Source organism: Mesitornis unicolor, unplaced genomic scaffold (assembly GCF_000695765.1).
Source record: "Mesitornis unicolor isolate BGI_N332 unplaced genomic scaffold, ASM69576v1 scaffold12669, whole genome shotgun sequence".
NCBI classification, from domain to species: Eukaryota; Metazoa; Chordata; class Aves; order Mesitornithiformes; family Mesitornithidae; genus Mesitornis; species Mesitornis unicolor.
In genome coordinates, this window is record NW_010209309.1 from 34,889 (window position 1) to 46,934 (window position 12,046).

The window sequence follows — 12,046 nt, forward strand, 5'->3', positions numbered from 1 at the left end:
AAAGCTTTATTTGCAAATGTCAAGGAGAAAATGGAGACATGAGTTTAAAAACAAACAAAAAACCCCTACCCTACCTTCGTCTATTTGGTGTAGCATTTGTAATCATGAAAGTATTCCTCTGGAACACATAAAATCTCAAAAATAATGCAGAAACTGTTTAGAATAAACTAGGAGGTGACAAACTGAAAGTAACCAGGTATTCTGGAATTTTCTCTTCTCAGTTTTCCTTTAACCGACCAAAGGAGCATCTACGACTGACAGTTGAAAGAAAGTTTTTTCCACAGTGGAATGAAGTGGAGCAATGTGAAATTAAGAAATGGACTGCTTTGACATCAGCACTGTCAATATTGTTGGATACATTTAAAATAAAGCATTTAAAAAATGCTGCTCCTCACCAACACATGGTATCATTGGGGGAAAAAAGGAAAAAAAAAGAAGAAAAGTTAAACTTAATATTTTATAAAAATGTTTAAAAATTCATAAAAGGAGAAGTTTCCTATATGCCTGGAATAAACATTTGACTTAACACTGTTTGCAGGCATGTATATTAAATATGCATTTAATTTAAAAAGAAATTATTATATAATTTTACAGAAACTGACAGTGAACTTCTCCATAATAACAAACATACCCATGTTTGCTGCATCAACAGTTTGTGGTGTCTCTGCTGACAATTTCTGAAGGGCCTGTTCACCATCTGTCTCCTCTGGTGAGCTGTTTTGTCGAGACTGCTGTTGGTCTTCATCTTCAGCAACAAATGAAATTACACCTAAAACAAATAGATACCAGGTGTTATATTAGCCAGGGCATTAGCTTTATAAAACAGACTGCCAGACATGTACAAGTACTTCCTCAGTTCAAAACTAATAAAAAATGAAGCAAAACTTCCACTCCAGGTGTCAGCCATCCGATTATAATTTATGGTAATAAAAAATATGTCTTCATTGAGTCCAAGGAAATTAACCATTTTTTCTCCCAAAAGTGTTTTTCTACTTAACTGTACCAAAGATAATAAGAAATACAGGTAAATCCATTTTTTAAAAATTATAAAATATAGCAGACAACAACAGTATCTTTCTTTCCAGCAGAATTTTCTATGCATAGTCTTGATTCTTTCTGTTTGGTTTGTTTGGTTGGTTTTTTTAATCATAGTGTCTCTTTCTATTGTTATAAGTTAATAAATGTAATAGTTAAAATATTCCTATGATACATTTTTGTATTGTATGTTAAGTTGTAGTCAAGTATTTAGGGAAGATAAAATACATAAGCATTGTAAAAACAGGATTTTCAGATTGGAAGTTTTGAATCTTATAATATAAATTCTAATTTTAAAAAATCTAGTATTTACATGGTTTCTTTAAATAATACTAAAGTTATTCTGGAAGATTTGGCATACCAGATTTGAATAAGCAGGTTCTGTTTCTTGCACTATGTGCCTCTGACTAAGAATTTTACATCTACATATTTTATTGGAAATACTAAATATTTTTATCTAAATTACCATCTCTCATACTTCAATACATTGTGGAGAATTTCAAAGCTGAAATACACATAGGTTTCAGGTTTAATTCTTGCCTTATGTACAATAAAAAACTAATTTGAAGAGGTGACTTATTTTATGATATACAGTAAGAAATTTTCCCATTTGAGATCATTAGAATTTATGTGAAATGGTCTCCCAGAAGGGAACTTGTGTCTTATTAAAAGTTTGGGAAAGCTATTCATAGTGGAGCTTTTTTAATTTGAAATGGGGAATTAATATAATTTTATGAGAGTTCCAGAACAATTTTATTTTAAAATATCTATAGCTAATGGCATTTTTTGTTTCTCCAGCTTTGAGTAGGATGGCAGAGAGGTCTTACTGTGCTCCCTGACTAGCTGAATACAGCACCTTACCAGTAGGAAGAGCTAAAGCTAAATAGCATGGCTCACATCAGACCTGGAAAAGGGAGCAGAAGTGAGGGAGAGAGACAGCACCACACCGGTCACAACAACTGGCTCAGGAAGCCGCTGTGACATGAGCAGCCAGGGGCTGATCAAGCTTCCTTTACCCGTACCTGTACACACCCGTCTCATTTACAGTCCTTGAGGCTTAACTTTCTTCCCTTCATCACACACTGCCACAGAAGGCTGCATTCATGCCTCTAAACTTTCTAGTTTCACTTCCATTTCAGGACAGATTAATCTTAATAAAATGGCCTTACAGTTACTTTTATAATAATAATATGCAGAAGTATGTTACTCTCACAAAAAAAAATAAATTAAAAATTGTTCATGATATGCTCACTGGTAGCTACACCAGGTGGCAATTTCAACACGACAAACACCGACAAATTATTTCTGCTAAGGAGGATTACATGAAATCATTACAGGAAGGCAAGGTTTATCATCTTTGCATTGCCACTGTGTCTTTTTCTCTGAGAGAGAGCAACTCTGCAGAGCCTCTGGTGATGTGGAGAGTTTCATTAAGTGGGGGGATGGCGAAACAAACAATAACTTTTTCAGCTCTGCACAAAATGTGTTCTCAAAACACATCAAAATAATTGACTGAGAAACCCCGAATAATTATTTTTATTTCCAGCAAATCTTGGAATGCTTGGAAAATTCCAGAACTGTAAATTGCTGATGATTAAGAATATTTGAAGAGCTAGTAGGAGAACTATGATAACTAAAAACTACTTGAATTGTTAAACCACTGTGCTGATAATCCGGCAATCATACAATAAAAAAAATCAGTGAGGAATTGCACTATAATTGCTGACACTCAATTTTTTTTCTTCATTAAAAACAGATCCCAAACAAACAGAATTAATAACAATTAATAAAGTAATGAAATTATTAACAATGAGTTTAAAATCTTGATAAATAAAGGTGACTGGATTGATGTATTCAGGTCTCTGCAAGGCATTCATTTAAATCTGTCGACGTATTTCAATAAAAAATGATCCTTTTACTATAGATGGCATACAATTTTAAACTCAGTTTATCTTCTTGAAATATTCATAAATTGTCTTTCATAATTTTCATGGGCACCAAAGTGCTACTGCTGGCTCAAAGCTATTTAAATATTTTATTAGGTGAAAAAAGAAAATTATTACTGGCAAGAAGTGGAAATGAGAAAAAAAACAAGTGTATTAATTTCAAACCAAATACAGAATAGTGAATCCTTATCAGTGAGGATACTTGGTAGGTAGTATGTTCTGCATTATTTGATTCTTTAAATTAAGGCAGAATGTCTTCCTAGGAAGTGTAATATTGTCCTAAGCAGAATGGTGCAATCCAATGACCACTAACAGAGATTCATAAGATAGCTGACAATACAAAAATATATTAATTTATTCAAATTATGGGGTTAAAAAAAACAAAAACAAAACAAAACAACAAAACCAATCAAAAGGTGTTTTGCACAACAGGGAAAAGAGGGGTTTTTTTTGATGAGGAGCATCCTTAGCACTCTATGAAGTAACAGAGAACACATTTGGAAGAAGCAGAAACAATGCATCAAAAATGACAGATTTAAAATAAGAAAAGAGTGTGTTTACATTTTTTCACAAGGTTCTGCTGAGCTTGGCTCCCAAGGTTATGTAAGGGCTTTGATTTTGTTTTGGCTGTGAACAGCGTTATCCTACAGAACCCTCCGTTTCTTACAGTGTCTTCAGCAGAGTAAGCAATCTCTTATATTAGCTTACTGATGCTGTAAAATAACTGATAAATTATAATTTGTTCAGTCCCCTATGTTTAGGGTTTTTTCCTTCTATTTCTTCAGTTCTGACTTCTGCATCATACATTGTGTAACATTGTAACTTGTCAAAATATCACGGTTTACGATTTTTAAACCACACATTCAAAACCAAACATTCCACGTACATGACAGAGCTACAAACCTCACTGGTTCAGTTGGCCATGGAATTACGCCGCCATTAAGAATTTTAGAAAATATCACTCCTCTTCTCAGCTGTCCTTTAGCATACACAGATTTCACAAATAAAATACTCAACTTGCCAAAGCAACAACACAAGTATTTCTAGAATTTTACCGAAAATGACTAATTAAAAAGGAAGTCTCCTTTTTGCCAATATAACAGTGCTTTAGAAGGTTTCTTGGTCAGAACGTCATTGCAAATTTTCTAGCTTTATCATCCAGTGTTTGAACATTTTATACAACTTCAGCCCACATATTAATACTGAAGGCTTGTTTTATATTGCTTAGGAGAGGATGCATCCCTTTAAAAGGAGGCAGGTTGTTTTATTTAACAATAAAATTGTAATTGCAACACCACATTTTAGACTGACTCATTTGCTATACACTACCAATACTCCATCCCTGAATCCAATTAGGAAAGCAAGAAATATTAAACTTTTTCCTTTCTGTAAAATTTGAATGGACTGCTTGAACGACATGTAGTGTACATAATTATTTTCTTGTGCAGAGAGATGATAAAAACTTACAATATCCCAATATTTTAACTGGACACAAGAACAGAAGGCTTTAAATACACCAGCACAACTTTAATAAGCATAGGCCTTAGGAACAGGAGCAGCAGTTTTTTATTTATTCCTGATTTTTCACAGCCAGTGAAATCAGTACATAGTAGCTGTTTCAGAAAACTTCCACAGAAGAGGTAAGATTAGTGTAATTCATGTAAGCTATAACTTTGGCCAATTTTTCTTCTGACAATTTTTCTGCTAATACAAAATGATATTTACTGTAAGTTACAACAAAACTTTATAATCTCTGTTTTGCATAGGAAAACCCCTATCATAATATATGTGAATTCTGAAGAGTTTATGCAAGTCCTACTGCTTGCTGGTATACTGGGACTAAATTAATTGCTCCCTGCCTCAATGAAAAAGAAGCAGAATAAGCCTTTAGACTCATACACAGGAGAAATGAGTGAGTGGCAAATCCTACTGTCAGCTATGATTCATAAATGGGTTTGTGGTATTTCATAAAAAAGTGAATTGTTTTATTTATAATTCTTAAAGTCTGTTTTTAATGTGACAATGAAAACATGATATGAAAAGGCAGAGGATTATGCAACTCCGACTGCACTAGGATAGATGGAAAGAGTATGCTGGGGATCGTCTTGCCAGGCAGTGGCACATACAGATAGAGCAGCCCTTACTCAGCCAACTCCAGTGATCCAGCAGTGGAGGTGTGCCAGCCATTCACAATAATGAAAAAGATCAGAGGGCTGAAGCACCTCTCCTACAGGGACAGGCTGAAATAGTTGGGGTTGTTCAGCCTGGAGAAGAGAAGGCTCCAGGGAGACCTTATAGCAACCTTCCAGTATTTGAAGGGGGCCTACTGAAAAGCTGGAGAGGAACTTTTTTCCAGGGCAACTACCAATAGAAAGAGGAGCAATGTATTTAAACAGAAAGAGGGTAGATTTAGATTAGATATTAGGAGGAAATTTTTTACTGTGAGGGCTGTGAGACACTGGAGCAGGTTGCCTAGAGCGGTTTTGGATGCCCACTCCCTGGAGGTGTTCGAAGCCAGGTTGGACAGGGCTTTGAGCAACCTGGTCTAGCGGGAGGTGTCCCTGCCAGTGGAACTAGATGATCTTTAAGGTCCCTTCCAACCCAAGCCATTCGATGATTCTATGAAACAGAAGATCCTTCTAACTTTGTCCTCATTACAGATTAATTAGTCTAAATTTGTTAGGGTGTCTCAGGTGAAAAGAAAGTCCTTAAAGCAAAGGTACTGACAGGTGCCAGAAATACATCAACAGCTACCAGTAGCTACAGGAACATTATTATTGCATTGAAATTAGGCTGATCAACGGATCAGTTTACAGAATTCCCTCAAAGAAAGAAAGGGACAATATTTTTTTTTAAATCAGATTTCACACAAGTGCTGAAGAGAAAATACTGTTAAATAAACAAGTTGAATCAACTTTTTTATAGGCCAGAATGTACTGGTATGATCTTCACCATCTCATAGTAATTGTCCTATAGCTGCAGTCTGACAGGCCATGGTATGTAACACACTGCCCTTTTTCCTCCATGTAAGCACCAAGACCTCCAAGTAGCATGAAAAAGTGCTGCCTACTAAGTGCAGATATAGTTTAAAAAAAATACAAGGTGATTCATAAAATTAGAAAGCTCCTTTCCAAAAGCTAGTAAATTTTTAAGAATAAAAGGACACTGACTGTAACAGGTGTATATTTTTTGCACAAGAAATATTTGAGCATTTTGGGCTCTGGTCTATTCTGGAAAAATTCTGGTCTATTCTGTGGAAAGTAGAAATAAGAGTTTGATAAAAGATAAAGCAATACATTGAAGATGCTTTATAAAACCTAAAAGAAATGGCTTTATTAATTAGAAAACAGATTGCTGAAGAATTTTATCTGGTGCCAAAACCTTGTGTGAGATGTTTATTAGCTATTATTTCTATGTTAATGCTGTCACACAGCTTCCAAGCAGACAAAGCATGAGATTAGCCCTCAAATGGAATGCTTCCAAATGGACTTTTGAAAAGAACTGGGCCCATTTTTAGCTTAATAATCATAAAATAACAAGAAGGAAAGCAAAAGAAGTATAATTTTGCAATGAAAAAAATACTTTGAATGTAAAGGAAAAATGCAGATCATTTGCTCAGTGCAACAATTTATATGGCAAAAGTCTTTTTATGAGAATTTATTTTAATATGACAAAGGCAGTACTAGAACATCAAGGCCACAAAGTTTGACACTTACAAGTGAGGGAGTTTTAAATTGTAAGTAATCCATCAGCACTATGACAGAGTCTTCAACTAGATATCTAAATAGTTGCTCTGTTTTCCTCACACAATAAAATGTACTCACTCGGTGGACAGCTTTTCAGTATTGCTTTCTATTTTCAATCATTCAACTTGGTTGCCCCATGGAATTTGTATTTTCTGCTAATCAAATTCACTGAACTGAATAAAGAATACCATTCTTTCTGGGTGATTTAAATTATTCTTCACCTGCAGTATACCTAACCTGGAAAGGACTAAGGTTCCTGAGTTCTAATTAATTCCCACATGAATCACCTACATCCAATGTGTGATCCTCAAGCTTCAGGCTGGCTGTCAAAAAATCCTAAAAGGGCCAAAAATTCATATAGATCCCAGCTTTGACATTAGAGTTCCCCAGGAGCTGAAAATTCTGCTTTGGGGAACAAATACAACTTCCCAGGCTTGCACAGTATGAAGGAGACAGACTTCCGCTCTCCTTGAAGCTACAAAGAAAGCACTTCCTAACTGATGTTACCTTAGACAGGACACCTGGTACTTGCGTTTTTATCACACCTACCATCAGACAGCAAAATTAGCTGCTGCCTTTCAAACCTGCCACAGTGGCCTTTCTTCCCTCCACTCCTCTTTCTCCTACAGCAGCTGAATGATTAGAGAGCACGCACAAATTCCTGTGACATAGCCGAAACTGTCCCTGCTCCAGAGGAAGAATGAACACTATTTTCTAGGGTAGTGATTAAAGCACGCACTGAACCAGGGGGTGGATGGTAGATAACTAAGCCCTGTCTCTTTTCAAAGGACAACTTCAGGCTTCTATCAAGTTATTTAAAAGCATAAAATAAATGAACTGTTCTCTGAAAAAAGTGTGTATGTGTCTTCTCTTTGAACTGATAACTTTTCTGTTGGGTTAGAGAGACTGTCTGTTCTCTCTCTTTCTTACTCAGTGAACATATAATACCTCCAAACATAATGGAAGCCATTGTAATAGAAGTTATGTAGACGACAGAACATTGGAGATGCTAGTCCAAATGTACCATCTCTGTCCCTTTGAAGGCATGGCTTTTGCCACCTGGCATTAATCTGCTGTATGATAGATCCCTTGGAACCTCTTCCACCAAAACTTTCAGTATGTATAAAAGAATTGGGGGTTTTCTAAGCCAGAATAAGAGAATATTCCTAAGGTTTTAAAGCCTCAAAAAAGGCATAAGTTAAAATATAGTGCAACCTCAACATTTGCTCATTGACTTTTCTGATATTCACATATTTCACTGAAAGCTGACTCCTATTCAGAGAAAGCGAATTTTATCTCAAGACTACAGATTTAGCAAGAAGTCACTGAAGTCTTCCTCTGGCACTAGGCCAAGCTTTGCTATAAGTATTACTTTCTTTTCACAAATCACCTGTGACCTCAGATTGCATTATTACCAACGTGCACATATGCTGGCATTTTTTAAGTACTTGACCACATTTTTAGCAGTAATACACCTTTATAAATAAAAATATAAGCCAGTTTAAAACCCAGTATCAGCAGTAATTCTAGCCTTACTTCCAGAAGAAAGGTTATGTTGAAATGGTTATGTAAGCATTAAATGTAAATAGATTTTATCTGCTCATTTATACATATTTGGGTTCTACATTGTACCTTGAAAGATTCCTCGTCTCCAGGGACATACACGCAAAGTGTAAGCAACTCTGTCATCTGGATCTACAGTAATAACAGGTGCACCACCCACCATTGAAAGATCTGAAGATACCTGGTGAAAAGAATTCACAAAGAGGAAAAATCATGAAAAGCAAGTTACTGTTGCAAGAACACTATAGACACAATATCTATTCTTCTTGCTTTGAAAAGTAGAGTATGATATAAAGTACACTATTGGTAAGTCCTAACATTTATGTACATGAGAAGAATGCATACTCTAAGAGTAGTGCTGGCATATACAGATTATATCAAGCACAAATTTTGAAGCCATTGCTCAATGCGAGTAAAAGTATCTCACTTAGACCACAGAACCACTTAAATATGCATAGAGTTGGACAGTCAGGCCCTTAATATTTTACATATATTTTATTTAGAAATGTAACAATGAGGTCTAAAAGAAGTGATCCATCTAATTAGAGAAAGCAAAGCAAAATCTGAAGTGTCACTTTGACATCAGTTGCTATACCTCAAGTGATATTAAATGATGCTTTTTGATATGTCGTATTTTGTGCACACATGTGCAATGGCATACATAGTAACTATTTGAACAATGAAAAGACCAATACCATTTTCATATCCTGAATTTTAGATTTAGAAACTATAAAGCTGATTGCAGGAATGTAGGCTGAGAGTATTTTTTAATTGCGTCTCCTTTCTTTGTCACTTCTATGCTTGCTACTGCTGCTCATGGAAGAGACGTGCATCACCAACCACAGCTGATGATTATCTGCTTCAGTCACTGGCTGTGCAGAACACTGGCAGGTGGACTGCATGAATGGTGTTGCTCACACCCTTTCATTGCCTCTATCAGTGGGTGGAGCAAACTGCTGTTGAGGGATAGTATTTTAATTTGATACTGCAGTTTCAGCTGTATCAATCTGACTAAGTGGCAATTTTCCACTGAGAAATGGTGTCCTTTTAAAAAATAATTTCAGGATATCATGTGGTACTGTAGCATGCTGTAATTTCTTATTACATTCAATAGTAAAATTGTCTCTGTGTTGTTTAGGTGAATTTTGTGTGAAATCACAAGTCAAGTCAGAAAGGCTTGATTTCTTTTTCCAGTTCATTTATTCATTTCATTAGTGACTAAAGCTAGCCCGTCAAGCATCCAAGCGGAGACTTGGATTCTAAAAAGATATCTCTTGCAACCATAAAAGCATTAGATGTACAGATCACCTTCTTCCTCCCAAAAGTTCACTTTTTTTTTTTGTAGTAAACAAGTTTTGTTCATATTTTCTCTAGGAAAAAAAAACCAACAGTTCTATTATCTTGTCTTCTATTACTGTCAATCATTGCCTTTAATGTTTGTCCTCTCCAGGGTATTTATGTTAATATAATTTTTGTTCAAGTGTTAGTAAAATCTGGAACTTCTATTCCAAGTAACAGAGAATAAAAACTGCAAGGCAACAATCTTCCTCTTTTCCAAGAAATCTGCAGTTTAAGCTGCATATTAGAAGTCCAACAAGCAAAAGGAACAGGAAAAGAGACTAAGTGTGAAGAAAAAAAACAGGCCAAAAGGAGAATGATGGAAAGCTTGAACTGGCACTTGGGAAAAACAAAATGGAAAAAAAATTCTAACTATTAATAAAAAAGAAAAAACATAGGAAAAAAGAGGTTGCTACACACTGAGGATAGGGAAATTTCACTTCATACAAGATAAACAATAAAATAGTCATGATTTATGCCCTACTTAATTTCAGTTTACAATGAAGTTAGTAATGTATACAAAAATAAAGGCTAAGTTCTTAAAAATAAAGATAGAAATGACAGCAAATTATTAGGTATTTATAAGATTAATTAAAATTATTTTTTAAAGGAAAAAGTAACATGGAGGCAGAAGTGAAAGTAGAATAAATGTGATTAAATTGGATAAAATGCAGGAAAGTAGGGTAATACAGCTTCTTTCAAAGGCTGGACATATCAGATTGGTTTCTATCAAAAAATGTCAATGTAAAAGGAACACTGCTGTTACGGTTGACTATAAGCATGAAACAGATATGGATTGCTGATGAATAAATATGGACTGGGATTTTCCATCACTCAAGAGAAGTTTTGGATACCTTTCCAATTAGAGTACTAAGTTACCAGAGGCTAAATTATTTTAAAATGATAGTGTTAACCTTAAGGAAGTGACAGTATAACGAAACAGGAAAAAGTTGAGTACAAGCAATGAAGTCACGATAGTACATACATGGCCACTGTTTCAGTGTTTGAATCCAGATGCCTACATCAAGAGACAAGAAGGAATTCTCCCTTCCCTCCCCTGCATCAGACTGGTAAGACTGATGGGTTTTTTGCTTTCATCTTTTTTTACTGTTGGACATGGTTCACTTCCTAGGATCATCTGGGATGTTTACACAACAAACGCACTGCTGCTTTGCTGTTCACAGACTGGTGATCTAAGCCTTCCCGCACTTTTCCAGAAACACATTACAGCTGTCATCTGTTTTTGCAGGTCTCATATTTTGCTGTAGAGCTAAGAAATATTTTGTCTTTCATGGTGCAGGAGTCATGTAAACTAAGCGTTCTGTGAGTCTATCTAAACTAGATATTTACTACATGACAGCCTGCAATTCGGGGTATTTGTCTCTAGTATTTAAGTTATTTACACCTTAGGAGCTCCAACTTCCAAACAATGCTCACAACAAAATTATCTCCTATGTCCAACATCTTGACAAGGTCTATGGTTGTCACAGACATCCCTCCCTAGTTACCTTTCATGTATTCCTCACATTGAACTTTGCCTTGCTCTGATGGTCACCTGATTCATCAACTACATCGCTGAGACTAATTAAGTGATCAACCTCAGATGGCAAATGGATACTAAATGTGCATGCCCACACTTGCGCATGCACACAAGGCAATTTATATTAATATCAGAATTCAAAGCAAAAATCCTATTTAATGAGAAGTGTTCGCAGACATTTCAGGTTCCAATATGGCATAATGTTCTGAAATGCCTGTGTGCTTAACTGTAGATATATTACACATATATTAACATAATAGCAACACATCCAAGAACACTCAGAAAGTTGAAAAAATTGAGAATGTAAAAGTACACATAAGAAAAGACCAGAAATTTCAGATTTTGATAGGAATAATTTCTTGCAAAGATTTGATAAGTGAAGAGGAAAGCTTGGAGTGGAATGGCAGAACTTATATACAGCGAGCTTTAAGTCAACTTCCTTCTAAAAATTAGAGAGAGAGCTATTTCTTTCAAGAGGGAATGCATCGTATGTATTTTTATGAGGCTTGTAAGTAAGAATAGGACCCAATTTTAGTCTCAGATGTGGAATTATGTAATGTTCTATCCTATAATAATCTGCAAGTCCATGTTCCCAAAGATTTCTGAACATGCCTAGCAAAATCTACTATAGGTCATTATTGTTAGGCAAATACATTTTGAAGTAAGAAAATAAGGCCTAAATAAAGACTCTTATATCAACAATAAAAAAAAACCCCAAACAACCAAAAACCAAAAACCTTAAGATTTACAAGCTCTCCAAAAGCAGTCAAGATATGGAACTACTTCCACCAGTTAGTGGGAGAGGTAGTTCATTAGCATTTGTCTAATTTGCAAGGAGGGAGTGATGAACTATTACAGATGGAATAACTGGAATTTAG

At 35.3% G+C, this 12,046-nt stretch overlaps 1 protein-coding gene across 1 annotated transcript in view; it reads right to left on the reverse strand.

Moving 5' to 3' along the window:
* Positions 1-631: 631 nt before the first annotated feature.
* Positions 632-12,046, reverse strand: part of LOC104547235 — a gene marked incomplete at its 3' end in the record, with an annotated part of 34,766 nt that continues 23,351 nt past the window's right edge. Inside the window, exons 5-6 of the mRNA XM_010192844.1 lie at positions 8,360-8,471; positions 632-769 (exon numbers count right to left, since the gene is read on the reverse strand). Coding sequence (XP_010191146.1) covers positions 632-769; positions 8,360-8,471 — 250 coding nt within the window. The remainder of the gene's footprint in view (positions 770-8,359; positions 8,472-12,046) is intronic.